This window comes from Torulaspora delbrueckii, chromosome 7, assembly GCF_000243375.1.
Source record: "Torulaspora delbrueckii CBS 1146 chromosome 7, complete genome".
In the NCBI taxonomy this organism is placed as follows: domain Eukaryota; kingdom Fungi; phylum Ascomycota; class Saccharomycetes; order Saccharomycetales; family Saccharomycetaceae; genus Torulaspora; species Torulaspora delbrueckii.
The window spans coordinates 803,683-831,423 of record NC_016507.1 but is presented as its reverse complement, the minus strand read 5'-3'; the positions used below and the strand labels follow the sequence as shown (position 1 = coordinate 831,423).

Below are 27,741 nucleotides of genomic sequence, written 5' to 3'. Positions count from 1 at the left end.
TATCTTCATATTTATATTTACTATCCGATACTGCAAGGCTGGCTGATGCTCGAGACCACCGAAAGCCTTTCTTCTACCCAGCAAGCGTCTCACTCCGACAGGCAGCGCGCTGTGACTCTTGGCGGTCACGTGCGCACAAGGGGCTTAGCTGATAAGAAACTGGGTGGCGATGAGACTCCTATAAAGGGCTGACACTGCTCAGCTCGTCGCTTACCTCTTTCCACTCCACACTCCGTAAACACACAAACTACAAACTACAATATGAGATTCGAACAGACCGTTTTACCGGTCGCTGCTTTAGCCTCTTTGGGGGCTGCTTTGGTTATTCCAGAGCTCAAGGGCAAGGTGCTCTGCCATGGTAAGGATAAGGCGCTAGACCATCCTAAGGACAAGGCACTCGACCATCCTAGAGAGAGACCACAACACCGTGGTCCTCGTCGCGGACCTCGTAGAGGTCCTCCTCCTCCACTTCCTGAGGGACGCCATGATGGTCCTTCTCATGAAGGACATCACGATGCTCTTCCGGAGCATCGTGGCATCGTTCACAAGATGGGCGAAGGTGTGGCCCCACTGTCCATCCCTCCTAATGCATTCCCTCATCGCTACATTGTTGTTCTCAAGCACTCTTCTCCTGAAGAAATTGCTCTTCATATGGAAGCTATCACTCAATCCCAATTGCAATCCGTTGGTGAATTGGCTCAGGATGATCCATTCTTTTCTGCTCAAGGTGTTCGTACCACTGGTGGTATTCAGGACTCCTTTGACGTTGCAGGTTTGTTGAATGGTTATGTTGGTTATTTCACCGATGCTGTCGTTGAGCTCATTCGTAAGAGTCCAATGGTCGATTTCGTTGAAATGGACTCTCCAGTGCACGCATCTGAGTTTGACACCCAAAACGGTGCTCCTTGGGGTTTGTCTCGTATCTCTCATAGAGAACGCTTGAACCTAGGTTCTTTTAACAAGTACCTCTTTGATGATGAAGCTGGTAAAGGTGTGACTTCTTACGTCATCGATACTGGTATCAACGTTAAGCACCAGGATTTTGAAGGTAGGGCGCACTGGGGTAAGACCATTCCTACCAACGATGAAGATCTAGATGGTAACGGTCATGGTACTCATTGTGCTGGTACTATCGCTTCTAAGCACTATGGTGTTGCCAAAGGTGCTGATGTGGTCGCTGTCAAAGTTTTGAGATCTAACGGTTCCGGTTCCATGTCTGATGTCATCAAGGGTGTTGAGTTTGCTGCTCAATCCCATCAAAAGGCTGTCAAGGACAAGAAGAAGGGCTTCAAGGGCTCTACCGCTAATATGTCTCTAGGTGGTGGTAAATCACCAGCTTTGGATCTTGCTGTCAATGCTGCTGTTAAAGCAGGTATTCATTTTGCCGTTGCTGCAGGTAACGAAAATCAAGATGCTTGTAACACTTCCCCAGCTGCAGCAGAGCAAGCTGTCACCGTCGGTGCCTCGACTCTAAGTGATGATAGAGCTTACTTCTCCAACTACGGTAAGTGTGTTGATATCTTTGCTCCTGGTCTAAATATCCTCTCCACTTACATCGGTTCAGATGATGCTACCGCTACTTTGTCCGGTACTTCTATGGCCTCTCCACACGTTGCAGGTTTGTTAACCTACTTCTTGTCGTTGCAACCAGACTCTGACAGCGATTTCTTCGACGCAGGTTCTCAAGGTGTCACCCCAGAGCAACTAAAGAAGAAACTAATCGCTTACAGTACCAAGGATATCCTCTACGACTTACCTGAAGATACCCCTAACGCCTTGATTTACAACGGTGGTGGTCATGGTCTCAAGGGATTCTGGGATGGTCATGATAAACAAGAAGCAAATACTAGATTCCAGGACACTGATTTGCAAGAATTGTCTGATAACTTGGGTGCTAAGACTGATGCATTGTTCGACCAAGTTAGAGATGTCCTAGACAGATTAAACATCATCTAAGAACGTTGCTCTCATTTTTCCGCAGGATGGAAGATAAATTTACATATATACCTTTTGTAGTTCTCTAGTTCTCCAGTATAGCTAAGACACCTTATGTTCACAACACCTTTATGTTATTACGCGTTGTCAGCGATAACAACAACAGTTACAAAGCGCAATACCGACTATGCAAACTGGGAGATCGGTACCGTATCCGATCAGTATCTTTGAACTGTCTGGAGATATTCAGGATGACTACAAGATCGTTTATTCGGATAGCGAACACGAGTATACGGAGATTATTAAAAGTCGAAATCGAGAGCCAAGTACAGAAGTAAAGACCGCTACAACGACAGTAGACTTTACTAAGAAGAGTGACAAGTTTCGTCCACCTCCACCTGCACCTGCCCTCAACCGTTCAACCGTGCTACGAAGTTCCTTGCGCCGTCTAGATGAGCTTCTAGACCGCACTCAAATGCCACTAGTCATCCAGTACAAGACTCCGATCAAGATCGTTTTCGTAGTGATCCTCACTTGGCAATTAGTTCAACTCGCAGATCAATTGGCCCATTTCATTAGGTCCTCTTGTGGTCTTTAAACCCACTATGAGAGAGCGAAATTTACAATTTGAAAAATTTTAAGATGCGATGAGCTACAAGTGAAGCCCACAAACAATCACTTCAAAGACTATCTACCATGCGTCAGAAGCGTGCAAAGGCTTACAGAAAGCAGATGCTGGTGTACAACCACACTTTCAAGTTCCGCGAACCATACCAGGTGCTTGTCGATAACCAAATCGTGCTAGATTGCCATGGGTCAAACTTTGACCTCGTCAAAGGGTTACAACGTACGCTACAGGCAGAAGTCAAGGTTATGATCACACAGTGTTGCATGCAGGCGTTATATGAGACCAATAAGCAAGGTGCCATTGAACTGGCGAAAACATTTGAGCGTCGTAGATGTAACCACCCTCCAAAGGAACCAAAACCACCGATTGAATGTCTCGAAAGTATTGTATGCGTCAATGGTCACAACAAGCATCGCTATGTAGTGGCGTCCCAGGATATCGATACCAGAAGAATACTCAGGCGCACACCAGGTGTACCATTGGTACACACCGTGCGGTCAGTGATGGTCATGGAACCTTTAAGCGATGCCAGTGCGAAAGTAAGCTCCGCGGCAGAGGCAGAGAAGCTCCATAAGGGACTTAACGACCCACGCAACGCTGGAATCAAGACGGAGAACCCACAGACATCAATCAAGAAGAGAACTAAGCAACCGAACCCGCTCAGTGTCAAGAAGAGGAAGACCGAGTCAAAGGGCGAGCCAAAGGCGGCACAAGACACAGAGCCAGTCGCTTCAAATACCAAAAAGCGCAGGCGGAAGCATAAGAGCTCTACCACGGAGCCTCAGGGCCAGGAAGAATCGACCTGATCGACTTCAACTGATCATTCTTCATATTATAGCACTTACATACAATCGTTACCGGTGATTTTTCACAAAGGCGATGGGTAAACAAAGATCTTTAAACCATTTTAAACAATAACAAAAGAATAAACAGAACGCGTTGGGACCGCTGGAACTAGTTTAAAGCTGTTTGAACGTTTGAATTAGCTTGAAAATCGATTGGCGTACGCACTTCATGGTAGCAATGCCGCAGGCAAGTGGTGAGGACGTGGAGGAGCTGAATATAACAGTCGCGGTGCGTTGCAGGGGACGTAACGAAAGAGAGATCAAAGCTAAGAGCTCAGTGGTTGTTTCTGTACCAGACGTTACAGGATCTAATGAAGTCTCGATCAATACTACTGGAGATGTTGGAATTACGGCTCAGATTAATTCCAAGACTTACACAGTTGATGAAGTATTTGGACCTAGTGCCAATCAGAGCCTCGTTTTCCAAAAGATAGCTGAACCTCTGTTTGCAGATTTTATTAAGGGTTACAATTGCACGGTGCTTGTGTATGGGATGACATCTACTGGTAAGACTTACACGATGACAGGTGATGAGAAACTGTATGATGGGGAGTTGAGTGAATCTGCGGGCATCATTCCACGAATCTTATTCAAACTATTTGAGACTTTGGAACTACAAAAAGAGGATTATGTAGTCAAATGTTCTTTTGTCGAGTTGTACAACGAAGAGTTGAAAGATTTATTGGGAGATTCACAGGAGATAGCTTCGTCTCGTAAATTGAGGATATTTGATTCCAATACGATGAGTGCAGCTACAAACTCAATGAGTACTGGCAATAGTACAAAGAATTCGAGAAATAATTCTCCTAGATCTTCTTCAGAGCTACCGACAGCTACTTTTCTAAGGAAACGCTGGAAAACGGCACCATCTGTAACTCAGTCCCATCAAAATTCACAGGATCAAAATGCTGGCATTTACATACAGAATTTACAGGATTTCCATATCACCAACGCCAAGGAGGGTATCAAATTACTACAAAAGGGCTTGAAACATAGACAAGTGGCTACCACTAAGATGAATGACTTCTCGAGCAGATCGCACACGATCTTTACAATAACTCTGTATAAAGAGTACAATGGCGAGATTTTCCGAGTCTCAAAGATGAACCTGGTCGATCTCGCAGGTTCAGAGAATATAAGTCGATCAGGGGCTCAACATCAACGTGCTAAGGAGGCTGGTTCCATCAATCAAAGTCTCTTAACCTTGGGGAGAGTCATCAACTCATTAACGGATAAGAGTTTGCACGTTCCATTCAGGGAGTCAAAATTAACGCGACTCTTACAGGATTCGCTTGGTGGTAATACGAAGACAGCTTTGATTGCAACAATATCTCCTGCCAAGATCAATTCGGAAGAGACTTGCAGTACGTTGCAATACGCAGCCAAGGCTAAAAACATTAAGAATAAACCGCAATTGGGGTCCGTGATAATGAAAGATATCTTGGTTAAAAATATCACAGGTGAGTTGGCCAAGATCAAAGCTGATTTGTTATCAACGAAATCAAAGGAGGGCATATACATGAGTCAGGATAATTACAAAGAACTCACAAATGATCTTGAGAGTTACAAGACAGAAGTAAAGGAGTGTAAAAGAGCCATTGAAACGTTAACCTCACAAAATACTCTTTTGCTCAAGGATAAGAAGGCATCGAACGAAGTCAATGACTTACAAAGAATTAAGTTACAGAATATGAGAGATGCAATGAGTGATTTGTACTCAAAAGCTGAAAAGCAGAACAAAAGGGAGCAAAATTTGGTCGCTACGGCTTCTACACTCAAGACAACCGTAGGAACTATGCAAAGTATCATAAAAGAGCATGAAAGGCGTGAAAGAGATATTGAGTCAAAGATGGGTGATTTATTCAATAATGAGTTTGCGCGAGTCAAGCAAACGATTCTCAGCAATATTAGAGACATAGAGCAACAAATTGACTGGGAAAATATTGGTGTGCAAGGAAATATCGACTCAATTAGAGGAGAAATTTCAAAGCTACTAGAAAGGGCACAACAGCAAACAGACGATATGTACAAAGACTGTGTGGAGAAGATACTAGATGAGACCCCAGGACATTTTCAATTAGCTGCTGAGAAGGTTTCTGAAGTTGAAAAGCTGATCGCAACGTGTCACAGAGATTTAACAGAAAATTTGTCTGACGTAAGCGAAGAGTTTAATAATTTGAGGCAGTACCTCAATGACCATTTCTTCAAGAATAATCACGAAGAAATTTTGGTGTCTCATATCGACAGAACTTATCATCACATTCAAACTTCTGCCGATGATCTATTTCAGCAATTCAAGGAAATGATGGATAATCACCTTGAGAAGAACAAGGATCTCATGCTTGAGAGCTTGAAGACTGCCACTTATGACGTTATCCGAAAGGAAATGCAGTTGTTTGAACCTCAGAAGAAAAAGTGGGAAGACTCATTCAAATACATCAATAAATGTGACTCAATAAACTTCGCGTTCCAAAATGGTGTCAAATCTCCACTTTTGGGTATAAAATCTACCCTAGGATCTTCTCAAGAAGCAATCAACAAGACGATCACTAAGGTTAAAGAGCAGATGGATGAACATGAGAGTCCTGCCTCAATGTTGAGCAATAGCCGTGTCTTCAGCGAGCAGTTTTCTGGTATCTTGAACAAACAATCCCTGCTGCATGAAAGCCTGAAGAAAAGCGTCATCATTACGAGTGATCACGCTGATGCCGTGGACAAATTGAAGGAGGCTATCGACCACGTTGTGAGTGAAAGAGGTTCTTCCATGGAAGGAGAGCGTGTTGAACATGTTGACGGCATTCTGCGAAGGATGGATGAGCAAAATCTACTCTACTTAGACCGGTCTCCTTTAAGACCTGCAAACTTCAAAATGAATAAGAGTGAGCGAAATAGTCCGAACAGATCAAGTCCATGCAAGTCTGTTTCTCATTCACCGTGTAAACAACCAGTGTGTCATCCCAGGATCAATTATAAACGATCTCTTACTGACCTAAATGACGGACAAGAAGAAGGCCTCAATAAGCTGTCTCGACATCGTTGCGGTTAATGTAATACAGGTCTAATCAATTCACGTTAATCCCAAGATAAAAAGTAGATTCTGCACTGTAACAATACTACATAATAATTAAAGTTGAAACCTACTACGATTTTTTAGCTGTTGATGATTTTATATTCCCCCAAGTTCTGGATAAGAGCTTCGACATCATACCTAGACATCTCTAATTTGACACATATTGTGTCCAAACTATCAGCAGCCTCGACAGATTCCAAAAGTATGAGATCCCTTTCCCGTCTTTCAAGTTTGGCTTCCTCATCCATCTTGACCTTGTCATTCGAAGATGACATGCCTTTGCTGATATGCCCAATTTCTTGTTGCTTATCGAAGGAAACTTTTGACGGGCGGTCAGAATTCTGCAGTCGATAGATATTATTGGTAGAGCCGTCGGCTAGACTGCCGAGCGATCTCTCTCTGTACAGGCGGGCTATTGGGTCCGCACTATTAGGCCTTGTATCAGTACTATTTGTGACGGATAACTTCTTATAAACGTTCCTCAGTACTTCGTCTGCGATGTCCAAGTTCAAAGCTTTATGATGTTTGTTCCTTTGTCGTTCATATTCGACTCCAAATTTGATATCTGAAGTAGAGAAGATGTTTTTCGATGGATTTTTGGCCTTATTATGCTTGACTGTGTGATTTGAAATGTCCTCACGATGCAGTCTCTTGGCTAGGTCAAAAATTTCAAGATTTTTCATGATGGGATAGGAGTAGCACCTGTAAATTAGGCCATTAATAACGCCGAAGGTAATGAATCGCCTAACATCAATGCGATTTGCACGGATCGTCCCATAATGAACACCATACCATTCTCTCAGGGAAGTACCCTGGCTAAGTGAGCGATATAAATCGAACAAACATGACTTAGTAGGTAAATATCTTGCCAACATGTTGGAAGGGTTTGTGTTATTGCTCGAAAAACTACTCTGCGAGTGCTTTCCAGTCCTATAAAGCGACTCCTCTGAAATAAGAGCTGGCATTTCATTATTTGAAGAAGGAAAAAACTTACCATTCGAGCTCATTGACGTTGTTCGAGATCCTGAAGTTCTCTGGCTTCTATGTGAATCCGCTAACTCATGATCGACGCTCTCTGTCGCCGAGTGATTTACTCTCTTGAAGGGCAGTCGCGGGAGTGTCGAGTCTTCCTCGCATACGACATATGATTGGCACTCAGTTGACAGTACGCTGTCTGTTAAAAACGTCCGAAGCGAACTTGTTGGGGCATAGATATTAGAGAACTGGAATATGTCCGCTAACAAAACACAATTGTAGTATATGAGATGTTTGATGCATTCTATCACTAGACCTGGATCGCTAACACTGAGCTTGGCTATTTTTGATATGCTGTTAAGCCCATTGATATATGGCACAATCTTTAGCATTGTAGGGTCCCAATTGACATCGATGACCTTATTAAGATTAACAGTGGACACTGGGACGTCTTCGATCGATATGTTTGAATTGGGAGGTGTCATCATAGGGAATATTTTGATGTCAACCGCGTTCCCTTCGTCGATTGGTATTAGGCATTCGGAATAATTGTTGAGATCTTGGTAAACCCTCAGTACCAGGTCCTTCAAAGAAAACGTAGAATCAGCACTCTCTATATCAGTCATAATCTTGTGATATTTTTCGGAAGCGTAAGCTTGACTTTTGGAAAGATTATGAGAGCCCTTTTCGGGTTTCGATTTAGCGTCTTGATCGTCTTTGATCTCTACTTGTTTGAAGTGGTAGAAAATGGGGTCTTTCTCTGCCTTGGATAATATCAGATTTTGCTCCTCTAAGACCTTGAACATTTTCCCTAGTCTCGCAATGGCAGGTTCATAAGGTGAAGTTTGACAATCATACGGGAATACAAATACAAAATTGAAACTGAAGAAATTCCTTGCGTAAATTGGCGAATTTACCGTAACTGGATAAGATGCGATTCTGTAATTTTTATACTTTAAAGTCAATAGCTTGTGGCAGAGCTGCGGTTTAGGTATAATATAATTTTTGATTGCATCAAAATTGATGTTATGGCTCTCTAAGTTTCCAGGTGGAAACTCATAACGGACCTTGGTTCCTTCTGTTGGATGGAAAACAGCATAGAATATTGTATGAATGGGTATGAACCCTTCGAATTGATCTCCCATCTTTCATATTTCCATTGTTTAGGTGGGCCCTTATAAGATTTAGTATATCTACCCATAATTCTTTGAACATAAGCCATTTAAACATCAACAGTCACGTGAATTGGGTATTACAGCATGGATGTAAGAAGTTAACTAAAAGCACACTGACCTTCGTGATGGTTAAGATGACTGCCGTTGAATCATTGGTTGTTACACTGTCATAAAACGAGCCACTTGCAACGCACGTAACGTACATATCGTCAATTTTTTTCAAAGACATTAGTTGGTCGAACACAGTATCATTTTTGGCCTTTAACTCAAGTGAACTGAAGCTAATACGTTTACACACCTCTAATATTCTCCATTTATCTTGCTTTGTAGCCGCGTTTCACATTTGCATATACAACGGGAAATGGAGATTATCCAACTGTTTAAGTTGCGCTCATACTAGGGGCTAATCAAGCATACACAGGCGTAAAGTCCTCCTCTGGAACTTGACAGTTTTCTTCAATTGACTTTTCCACCCAATCAGGTGTTACAATGTATGGTATACTGGGCGTACTATCATTACGACCCATGGCTTGCAACACTGACTGCCTCATCTCTACCAGTGACTGGGTGCCTAGACGTTGATTTTCGTTGGGCATTATAATGAGGTTGCAACTTGGTATGTCGCTTGCGATCGAGCCACCATGTAGCTTAAACTTTGAAGTCAAGCCATACGCATCTACTGCGTTGAAAACCTGTGGCGGAATATATACAGCCCTCGTGGAGAATAGGAATAATGGTACTACATCCAATTCCGAGTTGGCTTCCCTCATCAAGTTCGGTTCTGTTTGCTTCATGTTCGTATCAATCAAATTGTCTAGCTGCTGCTCTGTAATCGGGTTCACGAAGCTATCGCCGTATTCATCTACTCTTCCGTTAACGATAGTCATCAATTCACTGGAAACATTGAAGCAATGCCGTGGTTCCAGTTTTACAACCATTCGATTGCGAATACAGTCCAAAATCCACTGCGGGCTAAGAATATCGTAGCCTCTTTCGATGAGTGCCCTGCATTCCGCGGTATACTTGCCGCTTATGATACGAAACTGGCTTTCGCTATGGTGCTTGGAGATCAAATTTCGTACCAGCTTGCCACTGTTCTGTAATATCAGGTCATCAAATTCAGATTTTGTTATGCGAACATTTCGACTAACATCGATGTAATCTGACAGAACGTAAAACTGTAAGCCCTTGAAGATGTTGGTGGAGTCAAAGACATCATGCTTCTTCGCGGCTTGGCCCGAAAAAGGATCTATTTTCCGTTTCTTTGATTTCATTTTTTTGGAGTATTGTTTGTTAAATGAGCCGACCCCAGTTGATGACTTATGAAGCCTCTCTTGCCATAGCTCAGAAAAACTGTAGCAACCAGTCCAATCCTTGTCGTCTCTGATTCTTCTGCAGTATCCACCATGAAGTGTGCAACCCGCTGCAAACTTTTTCTTACTGGACTCTGTATTGTCCAATGACCTTGCCTTCACCTCAAGCATAATCGAATTTTTCGGGTCGATCCATTCTTCTGGGATCTTGGATCCGAATCTCAGAAGATCAGCTGAAGGTAACCGCTGGTCCGATTTTACCCAAGCACCACGCGTTTTTCTATCGATTTCTTTGAACTCTTGCTGAGAAATTCCGTTGGCAATTACGCAGAATGAGATAAAGTATTTGATAATCTTCTTGCCGTCCGTGTCATCCAGTTCATCCCCTTCAGAATCTAAATTTACAATTGCGGACTCTCTTTTTGCTTCAATTTCATTCAGATCTTCTTCACCTTCATATACGGCAAGCCCGCACATCAGAGAGTCCTTTTTCCCTGGAGTTCTCCCGATAATAACCAAGTCTAAATTTTCTCCAAATTGTTCCAGGTACTCTGGTTTGACCTTAATCCAATAGTCATTTCTTGCTCCAATTTCATACCGCGCCTTGTAGGATTTCAGCACTATACCTTCAGATCCCATCGAAATTGACTTTTCTAAAGATTTTCTTATCGCAGTATGTTCAGAACACCGAACATATGGCAAGATTTCTACCGCATGGGGACATGGTTTCAGCACTCTATTTAGAAATTCCTTTCTCTGGTACAAAGGAAGTTTGATGAGGGAGACGCCATTTAAATAAACCAGATCAAGGACCATTAGCATAGGACGATGACCTTGAGAACAAATTCCTTCAGTGCTAAGGGCTTGCCGAGCGCTGCTCTTCACCATCCCAAAAGGTAGCACAACATTTCTATCAGTATCAAAAGTGATCATCTCGCCATCAAGTACGCAGTCCCGCACGTTACTATCAAAATTCAAGTAATTTGCCACTGTCCCACTTTGTAAATTCTCTCCATAGAGCTGAGTATAGTCGACCCCACGCCTACTTAAGAATCTGATTTTGGCTCCATAATCCATATAATGTACTTGAATCCGCTCGCCATCCATTTTTTCTTCAATCAAGAAGTCATTATTCAACTTGGTACAGATTTTTTCATAAGAAATAGTCATCTTCTTAGCAAGCTGCGGGACAAAAGCATACCCAAGATTGATGCTCAAGTCGTCACGTCTCAGACGGTGTTCTGGATCCCACAGTCTCGAAGCTACAGTCTCCAAATCAGAGACAACGCTTAAATAATCTAGAGCATCTGGATGCCAACAGTTCAAAAGCTTGTGTTCCTGTCCACCGATTACTCTATTTTTTAATACAATATCAAAGAAAAACCTGAGCTCAATAAAAGACATGTTTTGCAGGCAAAAGTTGAATGTTGGTGAATCTGATAAACCTTTAAATCCTCCCTTGGCATTTCGCTCTTCGACAAGATGATCAAGGCATTCGTTTAGCTTGTCAATTGTTATTCGCCTCCCTGGCGATGGCTCACTTTTCCTCTTTCTGATCTCTTCAACGCAGAAATTTGATAGTCTTACCCCTCTTGTAGCTCTTCTTTTCCATTTGAGCAGCCTTTTCTCGGTGGCAGATTGTTTAGGTAACGCCAAGTAAGAACATATTGCCTTGACCAGCGTGTAGTCTTTGATGTTATAAATTCGTCTGTCTCTGTAGGGAAGTGATAGTACGAGTGCTGGAAAGATGTTGTTCCCTACCGTTTTCCGCCACAACCTGATAAAATGCGATATAACTTCGTAGTACCTAACAGATAGTGGTTTATTTCCCAAATGCTCGCGACCTTGTCTTTGAACGTCTTCCAACTTCACAAAGAGTTCTTCACATAGCCAAATAAAGTCAGGAGATGGTGCAAAATTTGGTGGCGCCTTCTCAGTTGACTCAGACTCTTGGAGCTCTTGCGAAACTTCATGTGTGCTCGTTAAGATTTCAGCGGACTCCATCCCTAGCCCATCAGTCTTCCACTACTGCTCGTTTATTCTTGGTCGTAGGAGTGGCCATAGGAAACCGCAAAGTAACTTAATTACTTGTAATTGATTTGCAAATCAATAAGTTTAGGTAGATGTGATAACTGATATTGATGTTATTATTTATTATACAGGATATCATTCACGTGATATTCCAATGAAGGCAAGTCTCTATGAACCTTCAGGACATGCTAACTCTACTCTCTGTCATTTCCACAGTGATTGGTTCTAGATATAAACCTTCTCCACTGATCCTCCTGCCTCTTCTAATTCTTCCTCTGAGCTCTCTTCATCTCCGGAGTCTGACTCTATCAGGTTTCCTAGTCTATCATATCTCAATGTCTTACCATTATCTTCTTCTTCATCTGATTCTTCTACTTCTGAAGATTCTTCCTCTTCATTGTCATCCAAGAAGGTTGTGCCTTTTCTGTTGACGTTACCGGTCATCCAGATGTCTTCGTCCTTTGCCTGTGATTTACGCTCTTCTACCTCTTTCTGAATCTTAACAAGCCATGCAGACTCTGCTGCCTTGACGGAATCTGCGTCTGTACACTGCTGGTATATCTCTAATAGCTCTTGATTTAATTCTAAAAATCCCAACCCCCAGGAAAAGTGAGAAAGTAGCTCGGACGCCCAATCCATCCTTCCCACTATTGCAAAACATGCAGCCAATGCTTCTACGCAATTTAACTTCCATGGCCTACCATAGTTCACCTGGTTAGCAGCAACAAGATACGGCAAAAGTCTCTCATGCTTACCTCCGATCTTGTTAAATGGAACTTCATCTAGTCTAGCCCATGAACATTCCACTACAGAAGCACCGTGCTCCTCTACTATGCTTTTGTCATCAGGGCAAACAACACCACTACCGTTGGGGGAAACCACGATGCCCTGGAATTTTTGACCTACTCTCAAAGATTTGATCAGCCCAAGTCTTTCCAGCTTCTTACCACTACATCTCTTCGGGTCACAGTGGTCGAAATCCCACATAGCAAGCTTCACTGGGAATTTAGTGTCTTCTGTACCTCGCTTCATCTCCATTCGTTTATGATTCTGTCTCGAACTATGGCCATTTGAACCCTTCCCAGAGTGCCCATTCTTAGCTTCGCGATTCTTATTCTTTCCCTTAGACATCCTTTAGCATATATTGGTCGACCAGGCTAGAAGTCTCTAAGTCTGTGTATTATGTTCGTTGTTCGAACCACTTAACTTTATGCTCTTGAAACTTTGATAGCTGCGCATCTTGTCAGGCCGAGGCTTCTTTGTTCTGGCACATTGGGAAACTTCCATAGTCACCTCTAAGAACAGCAGACTAAGCGTATTGCTGAGCTTGAAAGTGGATCGAGGCTGTCAGATAGTTTTATGTGGTGAGCTTCAGCTGCCAGGGAGATTATGCCATACCACCTGCCGGTTCTGCTGAATCCTTTAGTGAATGCGGTATTCAACTGCCCTAATCCTTCGACATCGAATTTGAAGAAGCTATTTTCTAACCTTAAAGACAGGAAATTTATACTACTCGTCCCTCCCTGTGATAGATTACTGGATTGTAATGATAAGCTGTCAGGTTCGCCTTTGCAAGAGTTATGTTATAGTTACGAATTCGTAGCTTCACATGTACTATTGATAGATGAGCAAAATGCTGAATATATGACTACCGCTCCACCCAGTCAGGTTAAATTTGATACTCTTAATGGAAAGAAAGTGATTGTACGATCTCAGAATCGTATTATTCTCACTTCAGATGGTTTCCAAGTCAAAAAGCGATGTCATATCACAAAGACTGACCTGTTCGTAAACTTCAATGAATACCTACTTCAAGAGTATAAGTTCCCAATTTTATGCATCGATGAGCCAATATGTGCAGAGTCAGTAAGAACGCAACGGGTTCAGATTTCGCAAACCCTTGGGTCTGGTAAAAGAGAGACTAAAGACGGCAGTTCGCCGACTTTAGACTCGTCTCAGGGAAGTAAGTCTTCTTTCGACAACATCCTGAGAATCCATCCGGATTGGGCACTAAAATTCAATGAGTTGTTTGCGGAGTATCGAAGCACACCTGAAGGCGACGACCCACATATTGAGCTCTTTCACGATATTATACGGCGAGCTTATTCCGCTATGAGGTCCGACGCCCTCTTTGCATCTATGCCTGACCTTTCGGATCTGATATACGATTATGTGGAGCTGAACTTGTATGATGACATATGGGTGAGAATCACTCATCATTTCAAAGACTCGGAGGTCGAATCGAACGGTTTGAGATATCTTTCGCTTCATCAGCTCGAGACAGGCCTGTACCCTGATAAGTTCGAAGAATTCAATCTTAAGAGCGTCGTATCAATGGAAAATAATATTGAACTAGCAATGAACTCTTTCAGTCGGCTCCCTCTAGCTCATGCGCACGCTGATAAGGCAATGTATTTGATTGACACGTTGCGAAATTTGTCGAGAGTTGACAAAAGTATCCAGGAAGTTTCACCAGTAGCAATAGGTGCTGATACGCTACTGAGTCTGTTTGTGCTTGTTATTTGCAGGACACAATTGAGAAATCTCAAGGGCCAACTATTCTATCTTCAGAATTTTGCCAAGAACGAAACATCCATCACATTTGGAGTGCTAGGATATGCCATTTCCACCTTGGAAGCTGCTGTGTGTTACTTTGATGAGCTTAAAGGATCCAAAAAAATGAGCAGACTTGAATCAGAATGTGAAAATGCTCGCTCCCTTGTTGACAAGTTATCTTCGGAGTCTTCTTCTGTGAACCTCATACATTACCAAAAGACATTGTCTTACAGAACGGAACAAGGTGAATCTTTACTATCTATCTGTATTGCAAATGGCAAAAACGATATACTACAGGAACTACTAAGCGATGAGAGAAGTTTTCCACTTGAAGATATTCTTGAGGACCAGACAACTGAAGGTTGTACCCTATTGATGCAATCGCTTAAGTGTGGCAATGGCGATGCCGCATCGTTAATCGTGGATCTTATAAAGTCCTCGTGCACACAGGAAGAAATGTTTGCGTATTTCAACAGATCGGACAAAGACAAAAGAACAGCAGCGCATTACTTGACTCATGAAATTAACATCCTCGAACAAATTGGGAATTTCTTCGATTGGGATGTTAAGGATTCGAGTGGTCACACTGCGCTTTTCACGATCTTCCGAAGTTACGATCAGCCGAATTACGATGATATGATTAGGGCATCGTTTCGTTGTGCTGCTGAGTGGTATGCGTGCAGAATGAGACCCTTTTGTTTTACAGTACATGAGGACCGTAAAGAAAACACTTTACTTCATATTTTGAAGCGGAGCATTTCCATTCTACTCGAGTATGAAAGCGTAGATGTGAATGCTAGAAACAGAAAGGGGCTTACACCTCTCATGGTTTATGCCAAATACAATAGATTGGACAACACAAAGTCAATTCTGACTGATAAGCGAGTCATACTAGGAAAGATACAACATCCTTTATTATTGTGCTCTATCGACTATGCGAAAAATCCGCTGATATTGCATGAGATAGCCAAGCAATCTGCGATGGACACCGCATTTGGAAAATGCTTCGTGCACACATTAAAGTACGAGTCTTCAAGTTGGCTAGTCAATATCACAGTCCAAGCAGATAGGAAGGGCAATTTCGAAACCGTAGAATTTCATCTGAAGACAGTACAGAATTTCTTTCGAACCGTATTGAGAACATGCCCAATGACTTTCTTGCCTCTGGACTCTACCTTAAATCAGTTAGCCAGTCTGGGTAAAGCGAGATTATCAAGTATCGGTAAGCTTGAAACAGTATGCTATCTACGAAGCTTGACAAACTGCTTTAATGTTTTGATTAATAGCCAAGAACTACCCAAAGATATTCTAGCCAATGAATCAAAGTTGTTATCGTGGATCAAGGTTCAATATAAAGCTTTCAGGAACGGCACTACGCACATCTTTAGCAAGAAAGTGGAACCAGAGGAAATGAGCATTATACAAGGCTTTTTACGTTTTAATCAAGCAGAGCTCTCGACGTTGAGATCAAAATTGCACGTAATGAAGAAGCTGGCTATCTTCCTGCGCTTGAAATCTTCAGACGTTGAACAATCTGTTGAATTGCTCCTACCTCTTGGATCCGAGGGCATGGGAGATCTTTACCCATTAACGGACCACAAATTTTCTTGCACTACGGTCTACGGGAACGATTCAATGATTTTATTAGTCGAAGACATTGATCTCATGCTTAAGTGTACCATCCGGCTTTACGACCATATTAACAATCTGTTGCAGGTCAAAATACCTGAGTGGTGGAAACTCTACGGAGAGCTATTGAATTTCCGTAAACAGTACGCACAAAACTTCCCACATCTGGTTAAAAACGGCGAGACTTCTACGGATGCAGGAATTATTGGTAAAATTCTAGAAGGCAAGAAGGAAAAATTGGAAAAAAGGCTATCCTTCAGCATAGCGGAGACGAGAAGAAGCATGAATCAAGCTGGTGCTATCATAGCGCATGACCATGAAAGCTTGGCTGAGCAGCTAAGTAAGTTCATGGAATTTAAAGGAGCATATATCTGCAGGGGCGTCATAAAGAGATGGGTAAGGGAAAACATCAAAGAGTTGAAGGAGAGGTTAATTCATATACAAAGGGACCTCCGGAACATTTCAGGGCAAAAATTACGATCATAAATAGTAACATAAAAACATGTCATTTAATTAGACTCTTTGAAAAGCCTTTGCGTAGTGGTCACGATGAATCTAGCAACCTAAATTAATACATTTCTTCTAACCTAGTTGCTACCATTGTCTGAGTTCTTGGGGACATCATTTGGAGCGTTACCATTAGCGCCTCCGAACAGGCTACCAGCCATATCTCTTAGAGCTGGGTTGTTCATCAAGTCACCCATATTTGGCATACCATTGCCCTGGGCAAAGTTTTCGGCCATCTGTCTAACACCTGGGTTTTGCATCATACTCTCCATTTGGGACATAGCTTGTGGGTTTTGCATCATTTGTTGAGCAGCTTGCATCAATTGAGGGTTATTCAACAAACCACCAAGACCACCTCCCAACATAGAAGCAAAGTCCCCGAAACCACCGGAACCACCTGCGCCACCTGCACCTGCATCGGCACCTCTAGCCTGAGTTTCTGGCTTTTTCTCCAAATCCAAGGATTGCTCAACTTTCTTCTTTGCAGTCTCGTAATCTCTCTTCATCACGTCGCTGGCCTTGTCACCCTCAATATCAAGAACCTTCTTGTAAGCTTCTAAAGCATCTTCCGCCTGACCCAACGCAAACTTGGCGTAACCAAGTCTCGAGTAGCCCTTAGAGTATGTTGGGTCTGTCTTGATGGCACTCTCTGCATCCTTGATAGCTTCTTCGTAAGCCTTCATAGAGGAATGAGCAGCAGCTCTGTTGGCGTAATAAACAGCATTAGTAGGCAAAACTTCAATTGCATCGCTATATTTTTTGATAGCCAAATCAAAGTCCTTACAAGCCATGGCTTTGTTACCTTCCAATTTCAAAGTCTCTGCTTTGGCCTTCGTTTCAGCATCTTCCGCTGGTATATTGACCTTAATACTCTCGGCTTGAGTAGTGGCAGTTTCAGATGAAGAGCCAGATTCGTTCTGCAAAAGTTCAACTAGACCCTTACCACCGAAGACTGCTTTTGAATCGCCCTTTTGAACTTCAAAGGACTCACCAATACAATCGATGGCCACGTTTAATGAATCGATAGCCTCTTCTGAGACTGCCTTCTTTTCAACCAATTGAGATAAATAATCAACGATTAAAGAAGCAACTTCCTTATTACTTGGAGACATTTCAAAGACTGGTATATGGGTGCAAAACGGTTTGATTGGCCTTGAACTCCTCTATCTATCAGTTTGAATCATCGTTAAAGTGCCACTTTTCTTGAAAATATATACTGTGACAACGCGAAGTCCCGACAAAGCCAAAGAGTCGATGGTTTTCCAAGAGGTTCTGCGAATACCGCATCTTATTCAGCTTGTTTAGTGATACACCAAAAGCGCTATATCCATTGTACTCGAGAATTCACAATTTGCAGAGGTAATAGGTTACAAGAGCAACTAGAGATTGTGCTAAAAAAAAGTAAAATCTTCCCCGCCAGGACTCGAACCTGGAATCTTCTGGTTCGTAGCCAGACGCCGTGACCATTGGGCCACGAGGAACAAGATTTATTAAACAATTAATTTATGAGTGTGCTACATTCAAAAAATAACATAAATAATATGTTGATGAAAACTATAGTTCAACCATCAATCAGCCTACAATTGAAAACTGTGAGGAATGGGAAGAAAAGATTAATTTTGCAGTCGAAGTCGTGGTTTAAAAATTGAAGCATACGTGTGGATCCGATCAGTGTCACATTTTGGTTATTTAACGAGGATTCAACTTCCTCAATAAAGATACCACTGAAATTAAACTGAATAAATCAAAAGACTTCACAGAGCTGCAAAAGCTATGCAATGGCTTACTCAAGCGGCTTTATCATGTGGGTGTTGAACCTTCTCTTCTTCTGTCTAAATCACATAACGGGTTAATCAGTAATCACATTAGTTTGAATTGAAGCCAGTGTCGAGTCAGAAAGGTTGAAGAAGATTTACGCAACATTATGCCTTGGCGCAGAATTGCTTACTTCAAAATGGTAGTGATTGATTCCAGCAAGTAGAATTCGAATTTTACTAATTATGAATATTACCGTGAGTTGAAGTGGGGAGGGGTCGTGAATTTAGCCCGGAATGCGAATTTCTAGCTCCCAGCTCAACTACATGCTGATCATCGCATTTATTTATTCTGTAGTAAACATCATAATATTTGGTAAAGAGAGTACGACACGACCAAAACGTAAAAAATCAAGGCTCAAAGCAAAACACTTCAATTAATGCTAAAAAAGGGAAAATCACACAATATATAGAATTGGACCATCAAATTCTCTGTAAATCTTTTCCAATACAAACCAAACGCTTGCTCCGACCGAGACATCATCAGTGGCATGTAGGGACTTAGCATAATGGCAGGGGAAAAGAGAATATCTTAATAGCGACAAATTGTCTTCATCAAGATATTGTACATATTGAGCTACTCTTAAAGTTGTTGCAACGTTTTGCGCGGCATGGTAAATAACATGTAGTAGCTCCAAAGCCAAAACAATGTAAAACAACCAAATCCTAAAGCGCAATTCAGTAGTACCCAAAGATCTGGATAACTTACTGGAGGTCCCATAACAAAATCAACGACATGCAGGACACCCATTGCCGTATAGGAGCTCACTATGATGATTTTCCAAATAACATTACTTGGTAAAAAGCTCCTACGTCTGTAGTTAATGTCAACACTGCTAACTGAAGGACCAGGTGTCAGAAATTTAGGCAAGAACTTGGGGGTCACGAAACTAAAATTTCCAAGCAACCAGTTACTTAGAGTGAAGCAGACGAAGTATTGCAATGTGAGACCATCTTTCTTTAAAAGAGGATACAAAGTGAATAAACCAACGTTGTTGATCCAGTTTGCCATGGAGAGTACATCCCAGTTGGAAGATGTGTAAAGAAGTGTGATTGGCAAAAGCGGTACCAAAATTGTTTTCTCGTGGACTTGAAAGCTGAAAAGATAAAACGACATTGAGCATGTAGCCAGCGCGTAACATATAATGTGCTTCTTTGGGTACAGGAAGATCACAATAACTGCCGGTAGGAAACCGAGCATGGTTGCGATCAATGAGTATAATTGTAGCTGCTCTTGGGGGAAGATATTTTTGTACTTGAAGAATACGTTAGTAACGCACCAAAAGTTGGCAACCTTGTCCTCGAAGATCCCTCTTGCAAATGGGAAGATGCGGTGAACAGACTGTATAACGTTTGCCAATCCGCCGCCGAATATGTAGAGAGGAGCATACATTGCTGCAAAAGATAACACAGTAGCAACGGCAATGGCAAACAACCTGGGGAAATTAAATCTTGGAGAAAATAGAGACTTGCTCAATAAATAAGCGAAGAAGATAGGTGCATAGTAAAGTGCCATTTGCTTGAAACAGATGGATAGAACAAAGCAGATGGCGGCAACAGCATAAAATTCCTCGAAGAGACTATTAATCGCGTAAACAGTCAATCCGAGCATAACGCAATTATACTGGAAGTGTCCATGATCTATTAGCATCAATGATGGCTGGAACAATATGGCTGCTGCGCTAATGAATTGCCCAATTGGTGATTTTTGTCTATGCTTTCCCAACCATTTAGTAAAATAAACCACAGCAGGTATGTAGAACAAACCTTCGCTAAGTAAAACAGTGAATCTCATGAACGTCTTCAAATCTGGGGTTTCGATTCCTCTGGATTCATTAAGCTCAAACCACTCAGGCTTTATGAAGGAACCAATCTTACCAAGGACATACGAATGGTAGGCGGTTAGAGGAGGATAGTCTAAACCCCAATATTCCAAGTCAAACCAATACCATTGAGAAGGTGCCAAATGTTGAGTTATTTCCATCCAATGCCTTTGAGCCTCAAAATCACCAAACATTGGTGGACTAAACTGCCCTGAATATGATCCATGGCCAACGGCGCAGCCTATTATTAAGGCGAAGAGAACGATCACATACTCAGTTAGCCACTGGCTCCCAGCAGGTCTAAATGGGTAGAGAAAATCATATAGAGGTGAAGCATAAAAGGATTCCTCGACAGTATTCCGCTTTGCCTCCTTGTTCTTGGGCGCCATGGCGTTTCTTGCCTAGATCTGCCGTCAATCTTGAAGGGTTTGATTGATCGACGGGAGGCCTTTCAATGTTTTCGAAAAATATTTAATTAGATACTAGACAAAGTAAAAAGACTATAACGATTTAACTCCATTGAAACGACAGTTATAACATACTAACTATTAAAGTTATGAACAAAATAAATAACTATTTTATGCCTTTGGAGTTACGAAAGTCTTTCTTGGCTTCACTCTCTGTAATGCCGCCTGCTATCGTGGACCTCCAGTTACGACCTCTATCGAAGCCATTGATACTATTCTGATAGTTGTGGAATACCTCAATCAAACGTTCTCTGTTTGTTTCGACGAAGGGGCCATGCTGCACAACGTCCTGGTGCAGGATTTCACCACCAATTAACACAAATTCTGCGTTATCAGAAGCTGAAAAGCCCTCAACGGCATCGCCATCTGTATCAAAGAAAACTGTAGAGAATTGCGGAAACAATTTTTCACCAATCCCTATAGAGCCCTTCAAGATGTACATGAAGGCATTGAAAACCCTAGGAAACTCTTGAACAAACTCTGTACCTTTCTTCGATGTAGCAAAGTGGTAGTAATGAACCGGCGTGTAGGCCAGGTCCCTCGCTGATTGAACTCCATAGGAGGTACCGCTGATGACTGTGACTTTCAGGTGCTCAGAAGGTTTTATCACTGGAATGTCTTTCGCCTTGAGGTCCCTGTAGCGAGGCTCACAGTTCTTTAGCTTTTCAGGAAGGTCAACCCACAGTTGCAGACCGACCGCAGGCTGACCGGAATCCATCTTTACTGGTATCTCAGAGTGAATAATCGCCTTTCCGGCTGTCATAAACTGCAAATCTCCAGGTGATAAAATACCTTTGGAATTAGAAAAATCCTCATGTGCAAGCATACCGCCTAGCATATAGGTGATAGTCTCCTGGCCATGGTGTGGATGATCAGGAAAACCAGCTGGAGGGCTGACAGTGAAATGATCGAGCATCAGGAAGGGAGAGAACCTTCTCATTTGCATGGTACCAATAGAACGTCTGACAGTGGCGCCAACACCCTCTTCCTGTTGTGTGGCAACGAAATTTTTGATAATAGAACGAACTTGTAAAGTCTTGCTCATAGTTTCTGATTGTGAAATAAAGTCTGTGATAATCTTACGAGATGTAATTGATTCTTCTAGCAGAGAGAATCTTATACCTAACCAAAGAGCGAGTAAAAGCAAGCCCAATTTATAGCCATAGCATTGATTTCGACATATGTTCTTCTTGCTATTCTTCTTTGTCATAAGCATTAATTAAGCGATATCGTAAGCTCTCGCTTTGAAGTGCCTATTATGTCAAGTATGACTAAGAAACGACAAAGAACAAAAAGATCAGAAAGCTTTAAAATAGTTGCAGTTCATATACGCATTGGCCGTTCGACTTGTAATTTTACCAACAATTAATAATTCGGTTCACTACCAGAGACGATCTTGCTATAATCTTGAGCACTTTTCAATAAGAATGAATAATATAATACTAAAAAAAAAATAAGCCTTATGTACTCGAACTAGGGAGCTAATATGTGGTCAGTAGAATGGGACATTTCATTCATTAAAAATTCATCTCGAGCTTTTTAGAAGAGAACTCAATCGGATTAAACATCTGGGTTCATGAGAAGTTTCTAGCAAGTGGACAAAGTTGCAACAGGCTAAAGGACTAAGAGTAAGTGTGTTAAAGTAGAGATGAGAGCTGATTGACGCTGGTTTCGATAAAATCACGTGACCACCTCAGATATGACTGCGTTGCTGGAAGTTCAATTAGGTCCTCTCACAGCCTGACAAAAGACATAACAACTAAGGAATATCTTTTACAAAGTCCTAATCAGTCGTTTCAAGGACTCATTATTTTGAAATATGTCGTCAAGAAAGAAGAATATATTAAAAGTTATCATTCTCGGTGACTCCGGTGTCGGTAAGACATCATTGATGCACAGATATGTTAATGATAAGTATTCTCAACAATATAAGGCCACTATAGGAGCTGATTTCCTTACCAAAGAGGTTGTTTTAGATGACGATAAGGTGGCAACAATGCAAGTTTGGGATACTGCTGGTCAGGAACGCTTCCAATCACTTGGAGTAGCTTTTTACCGAGGTGCAGATTGTTGTGTGTTGGTTTACGATGTGACGAATGTCAAGTCCTTTGAGAATATCAAATCATGGAGAGATGAATTTCTTGTTCATGCCAATGTTTCCTCTCCAGAAACGTTCCCTTTTGTCATTCTAGGTAATAAAATCGATGTCGAAGAGTCTAAGAAGGTAGTTAATACAAAATCCGCTCAGGACTTGGCCAAATCTCTAGGAAACGTCCCACTATTCTTCACCAGTGCTAAAAATGCGATTAACGTTGATACAGCCTTTGAAGAGATAGGACGTAGTGCTTTACAGCAAAACCAAGCCGATGCAGATGCTTTTGAAGAAGATTTCAACGACGCAATAAATATCCAGTTGGATGGGGAACCAAGCTCCTGTAGTTGTTAAGCTTTACATCATTTGATGCAGTTTAATAATTATGTGGGTAATTATTTTACTTTAATGTACACTATTTAGCCGTTTCATGGATAGGTTATATGCCATGCCCCGGGTTGATAAATCCTCCTTTTCACCTTTTAAAAGATACGTTCCTCTCTCTATTGACCGGCTTCCTCTTCTTAGGGGCCCTGGGGGCATCACTTGAATGATTGGATGCTGCGTAAGGATCGAACTTTCTCTTCTTCTTATCCTTGTTCTTATCTTGATTAGTGGCTAGCACCTTTTTGGTTTTTGTATAATCTACAGCAGGTATTTCTCGTTCGCTTATGCCTAGTTCCTTTGGAGACTGAGATTTTTGTTTCTTGATTTTCTTTAAAGTGATGATTTCATCCATGTCTTCCTTTGGCGGCGATGGGCTTTCCTTTACTTCTTCTGGAGCTGGTGGGCGGATTTCTTCCATCGTATTGCTCTCCTTTGCTATTTCAGGAATAGGCATGTAATATGAAGTGGCTTCATCAAACTGCTCCATCGATTGTAGCGCTTTAGCTGCCCGCTTGCCCAATTCCTTTTTCGTGATGTGATCCATATTGTTACCGACATAATTAACAGCATCATCCTCCGATGTCAAAATGTCTGTAAAAATAGAAGAGGAACGACCGTCTTTGTATTCGTTCTGTAGAATCGTAAACGCGCGAGAGACTCCAGCGAAACATGCTGCTAACTTTTGTATTTGTGGGACAGTCAACAAGGAAGCAGCATCTGTAGAATTATTGTCCGCTTCGAAAGTACCTTTATCAGATTCTTTGTCAGAACTCGCCAACGTATTTTTAATTAAATGGGCAAGTACCAAGGAATTCGATCTGACATGATCCGTCACAATGCTGTTCACGGAAATGACGTTTATCGGTTCAGTAGGTGCCTGACGCGCAAGCTCGACTAACAACTGATTAGGCATCACATACCTTGGAGATTCGTCATCCCTTCTGGCAATCGTGTCTCTCCAGTCATACAATTTTTTGACTAATTCTTCTCTGTTAGGCGAAATACTGTACTGGAACATTAAAACTTTCCAAGGATCTGGTTTGTCAATGGGACAATATACGGTTGGGGAGGGTGCTATTGGTCTAAATTTGGAGTATTCGAATCGTCTCTTAGCAACGTTCCGAGACTCGGCTAGTACACCAGCAAGTTTATTTTGCTCTATCAGAGTATTCCTCAACTGGTCATAGATATTGAGGAGAAAGTGAGTGTCAGCCCTCGCATAAGCGTTCATGGCCTTTGAAAGCGGCCTTAACCTCCAATCTGCAAGCTGATACTTCTTGGAGGTCTTGAAATTGGCAAATTTCTCTAACAGGTATGCAAGACTGTGTCTGGGAAGACCAATCGCTCTAGACGCATGAAATGTATCGAACAGACTGACTACGTAGAGTCCCAAATCTCTCTGTAGCCAGATGATATCCATAAATGCACCATGAAAAACCTTCAGGATTTTTGGGTTAGCAAAAACCTCATTCAAAATTTGCAAATCATCTCGAAGAGCGATTGTGTCGATGAGATAATCCCTTTCTCTCGTGCTAATTTGCATGAGACAAACTATACCGTAGTAGGACCTGTAATCGTGATGTTCTAAATCGACAGCAATTTCTGTCACAGATTTCAAGTCCGATATCATAGTCTTGAGCACTTCAATATTGTCAACCCAAAGAGCTTCCGTAGTTTCCCAAGGCTTTGAAGGGATAGGTTCTGATTTGACAATGACAGATTCTCCGTACTCTTGATGTTCAATTTCATATTCATAGGGCTGCGCATAATGTTCAGGCACAGCGTCATTCCCAGGTACTATATCTGAGATTAGCGGCCTCAACGCAAATGGCTTTTCCTTCAAAAGTGGAACAAAAGGCTGTATTTCCGTATTGTTGACGGGATTTTTGAAATTCAACTGAGGCTTCGATATTCTTTTTGAAGGAATGCTATCATTGCTGCTGGAGTTATCAAGGAACTTTAGTTTCTCTCCGTCTTTTCTACTACCAGGAGCTCTGGTCAGAATGTCTGCCGAACAATCTGACAGCTCAAAAAGGTTGTCCATCATGTTGCTGAAATCTTTCCAATACTCATTCAAGGTTTCTTTTCCTTCAACCAGAGGCTCTGAATTCTGATCTATAGAGCTTAAAAGACTGTTTATTAGGCTTACCATTCTAGTAGAAGTCTCATCTAAAGACTTTCCGATAGGCCTACTTAAGCTGCGATGAAAGTCAACATCCTGAGCCGCTAACGCAGATGAGGCACGGATCGTATCCACGACCTTACGTAGTAGTTGGTCCTCTTCCGCTGGTGGCATTAGTGCTCGATTCGTTGGCCGTTAAAGTCCATCTCTGATTCGTAGGAAGATTAAATAAAGAGATGAGCTTACATATTAGATCACTCGAAAACTTTTCGTGAACTAGTACAAGTGAGAAAATGAAAAAAAATGTTCACGTGCATATTTAAAACTATAGAACCTAAATAAATAATTATAGTTTAATCTAATAAATAAATAGCCGGCAAAAATATTTTAATTTGTTTTTGAATACATCAAAACACATAATCTAGACTGTGTTTTGATTTTGAATGTTTGTCGAGATTTCCGAACCAGAAAAAAGTTTTGAAAAAGGAATCGTAAAATAGCTCTACTTCAAAAAAGTTGTCACGCGTTTATAGTATCACACTGTAAGTTTGGTAAGTGAGATGCGATTTTGAAGTATACAATATTAAGAATAAGAATGATGATTAATATTAGGCGTTCGTTGATTGTTCGTCATTTTTTTCAGCTTGCTTTCTCCGGGGCTTGGGACCTTGTCTTTCCCATTAGGATGAGCTTCTGAATCCAAGTTACGTTTTCTTGCTGATGGTTCCTCATCCTCGTGAGATTTTGGTTTTGAATCCGAATTTATCGTTCTTGTGCTGATAGATTCCAAGCTGGTCTGCGAACTCAAGGCATGATCATGTGTAGAGTCCCTGGATCCATCCTTAATTGGAGACGAAGGTCGCAGAACATAATTTACCACTTTCGATTTATCCGGTGATGATGCATATGAGCCAACCAATTGAACTATCTTACGGAAGTAAGCGTCCAGAACATTATAGCCGCTATTCTTTAGAGAATTTTGTGGTCTTGAATTCTGGCCCATCTCGGGTTCTTCATACAATGTAAATTTTTGTAATTTTGTCTCCAACTTGCACCAATCAATATTATCATCTCTCGGTAGTATTCTATAATTAACCCTCTTTAAAAATTCACATTCCAGGATGTTCAGCTCACTACTATGGACCCCCCCAACCTTAGCATAATGCGTATTAGTGCAAAAAGAGTCACATAAACCTTTGCTAGCAACTGTTGTAGCCGTAAGAAGAAACCGATGCACTGTCAACGAGCTCAATGTGAACACGGGATAAACGCTCGATAAGAGGTCAATATAATAGACAGCTGTCAACAGGACACAATGCTCTAATGATGAATATTTCGTGAGTCGTATCAGATAGTTGTAAACAGATATACCCGGTGGGACCCTCGAATGAAACCTTGTCAATCCCCGTGCATTCTCGGGTTTCGAGAGAGCTAAAGAATCATTTATCTGTATCAGAAAAGTCAACATCCTCGATATAAGAACCGCTAGATCAGTTCTTGAGCATTTAGAGAATTTTCGAGGAAGATAGATCGTAGATATTTCATCCGTTCCTTCTTTCGAGCTTTCAGACGGTATAGGTTTATCCCTAGCTGCAACTGTAACTTCTGCATCCTCAATGGCTTGCATTTTAACCTTTCCTTTGCTTGGGTCTTTAGTTCTGATTCTGACCTCCTTTTCCTACTTCCAATAAATCACAACTCGCCGGTCTGCTCCAAAGGCATCCTTCAACTAGTTTCTTTGTAGAAAGTGTGATGCTTGAGAATGGATGGGTATAAGTTGGATCGGCAAACTCTACTAAATTTGTTAGTTGGCGATTTTTTTCTTTAATAATTGAGTTTCTTTACTGCCTATTAACGAGCAAAATCCCCTATGTATTCACGTGTTGATCAAATAATCAAAGCTGTCGAGATCAAACAGATTATTCAGTAATAGCGCCAAGTATTGTATTATTAGATAACCCTTCTCTGGTAAATCGAACGAAGTAGATGGGGCTTGGCGTAAAATTGTTGCAAGAAAATGAGAAATGATTGTTTTGTGATGTGACAGGCACGCCAAGAGATGCCTTAATCTATAGACTTCTACAATCACAGTCGCATTTGCAAGAGACGACGCGGGCCACGTGTGGGTGGTTAATACATCTAGAAGGAAATGGCGGTCATTAAGTCACAACGTAGGAGTTTTATCAGTAATTACAAACCCATCAGGTGTTCTGGGGAAAGGCGCTTTTTTAGATACACTCCGTTGTCGTTCTATGCACGCTTATGTCGAGAAGATACGGTCTACTTGAGCACCAATACCTATAACCCGTCTACTCCTGGCTGAGCCGAGAACCGGAGAGATTCATATTACGTCCGCAGATCTCGATGGGCAT

The 27,741-nt window shown here is 41.7% G+C and overlaps 13 protein-coding genes and 1 non-coding gene across 14 annotated transcripts; 5 read left to right on the top strand and 9 right to left on the bottom strand.

Moving 5' to 3' along the window:
• Window positions 1-261: 261 nt before the first annotated feature.
• Window positions 262-1,956, top strand: PRB1 (proteinase B; the record flags this gene model as incomplete). Its single annotated transcript, XM_003682985.1, has 1 exon — window positions 262-1,956. The coding sequence occupies one exon, from the start codon at window positions 262-264 to the stop codon at window positions 1,954-1,956; it is 1,695 nt and encodes a 564-aa protein (XP_003683033.1).
• A 675-nt stretch (window positions 1,957-2,631) lies between these two features.
• Window positions 2,632-3,369, top strand: UTP23 (rRNA-binding ribosome biosynthesis protein UTP23; the record flags this gene model as incomplete). The annotated part of the gene is made up of 1 exon (XM_003682984.1): window positions 2,632-3,369. The coding sequence occupies one exon, from the start codon at window positions 2,632-2,634 to the stop codon at window positions 3,367-3,369; it is 738 nt and encodes a 245-aa protein (XP_003683032.1).
• Window positions 3,370-3,577: 208 nt separating this feature from the next.
• Window positions 3,578-6,454, top strand: CIN8 (kinesin motor protein CIN8; the record flags this gene model as incomplete). Its single annotated transcript, XM_003682983.1, has 1 exon — window positions 3,578-6,454. One exon carries the CDS (start codon window positions 3,578-3,580, stop codon window positions 6,452-6,454), a length of 2,877 nt encoding a protein of 958 aa, XP_003683031.1.
• Window positions 6,455-6,558: 104 nt separating this feature from the next.
• NPR2 (nitrogen permease regulating protein NPR2) lies at window positions 6,559-8,598 on the bottom strand (the record flags this gene model as incomplete). The annotated part of the gene is made up of 1 exon (XM_003682982.1): window positions 6,559-8,598. The coding sequence occupies one exon, from the start codon at window positions 8,596-8,598 to the stop codon at window positions 6,559-6,561; it is 2,040 nt and encodes a 679-aa protein (XP_003683030.1).
• Window positions 8,599-9,035: 437 nt separating this feature from the next.
• On the bottom strand, window positions 9,036-11,945 carry DNL4 (DNA ligase (ATP) DNL4; the record flags this gene model as incomplete). Its single annotated transcript, XM_003682981.1, has 1 exon — window positions 9,036-11,945. The coding sequence occupies one exon, from the start codon at window positions 11,943-11,945 to the stop codon at window positions 9,036-9,038; it is 2,910 nt and encodes a 969-aa protein (XP_003683029.1).
• Window positions 11,946-12,197: 252 nt separating this feature from the next.
• TSR3 (ribosome biogenesis protein TSR3) lies at window positions 12,198-13,103 on the bottom strand (the record flags this gene model as incomplete). Its single annotated transcript, XM_003682980.1, has 1 exon — window positions 12,198-13,103. The coding sequence occupies one exon, from the start codon at window positions 13,101-13,103 to the stop codon at window positions 12,198-12,200; it is 906 nt and encodes a 301-aa protein (XP_003683028.1).
• A 258-nt stretch (window positions 13,104-13,361) lies between these two features.
• TDEL0G04490 (uncharacterized protein) lies at window positions 13,362-16,643 on the top strand (the record flags this gene model as incomplete). The annotated part of the gene is made up of 1 exon (XM_003682979.1): window positions 13,362-16,643. The coding sequence occupies one exon, from the start codon at window positions 13,362-13,364 to the stop codon at window positions 16,641-16,643; it is 3,282 nt and encodes a 1,093-aa protein (XP_003683027.1).
• A 101-nt stretch (window positions 16,644-16,744) lies between these two features.
• On the bottom strand, window positions 16,745-17,776 carry SGT2 (Sgt2p; the record flags this gene model as incomplete). Its single annotated transcript, XM_003682978.1, has 1 exon — window positions 16,745-17,776. The coding sequence occupies one exon, from the start codon at window positions 17,774-17,776 to the stop codon at window positions 16,745-16,747; it is 1,032 nt and encodes a 343-aa protein (XP_003683026.1).
• Window positions 17,777-18,072: 296 nt separating this feature from the next.
• On the bottom strand, window positions 18,073-18,145 carry TDEL0Gtrna10R. The gene has a single exon. It is a non-coding gene; the product is annotated as a tRNA-Arg (tRNA).
• A 916-nt stretch (window positions 18,146-19,061) lies between these two features.
• Window positions 19,062-20,690, bottom strand: ALG6 (dolichyl-P-Glc:Man(9)GlcNAc(2)-PP-dolichol alpha-1,3-glucosyltransferase; the record flags this gene model as incomplete). The annotated part of the gene is made up of 1 exon (XM_003682977.1): window positions 19,062-20,690. One exon carries the CDS (start codon window positions 20,688-20,690, stop codon window positions 19,062-19,064), a length of 1,629 nt encoding a protein of 542 aa, XP_003683025.1.
• A 184-nt stretch (window positions 20,691-20,874) lies between these two features.
• On the bottom strand, window positions 20,875-21,984 carry TDEL0G04460 (pirin family protein; the record flags this gene model as incomplete). Its single annotated transcript, XM_003682976.1, has 1 exon — window positions 20,875-21,984. One exon carries the CDS (start codon window positions 21,982-21,984, stop codon window positions 20,875-20,877), a length of 1,110 nt encoding a protein of 369 aa, XP_003683024.1.
• A 603-nt stretch (window positions 21,985-22,587) lies between these two features.
• Window positions 22,588-23,214, top strand: YPT7 (Rab family GTPase YPT7; the record flags this gene model as incomplete). The annotated part of the gene is made up of 1 exon (XM_003682975.1): window positions 22,588-23,214. The coding sequence occupies one exon, from the start codon at window positions 22,588-22,590 to the stop codon at window positions 23,212-23,214; it is 627 nt and encodes a 208-aa protein (XP_003683023.1).
• A 121-nt stretch (window positions 23,215-23,335) lies between these two features.
• RRP6 (exosome nuclease subunit RRP6) lies at window positions 23,336-25,543 on the bottom strand (the record flags this gene model as incomplete). Its single annotated transcript, XM_003682974.1, has 1 exon — window positions 23,336-25,543. One exon carries the CDS (start codon window positions 25,541-25,543, stop codon window positions 23,336-23,338), a length of 2,208 nt encoding a protein of 735 aa, XP_003683022.1.
• A 409-nt stretch (window positions 25,544-25,952) lies between these two features.
• Window positions 25,953-26,996, bottom strand: PHO80 (Pho80p; the record flags this gene model as incomplete). The annotated part of the gene is made up of 1 exon (XM_003682973.1): window positions 25,953-26,996. One exon carries the CDS (start codon window positions 26,994-26,996, stop codon window positions 25,953-25,955), a length of 1,044 nt encoding a protein of 347 aa, XP_003683021.1.
• Between the last annotated feature and the right edge of the window lie 745 nt (window positions 26,997-27,741).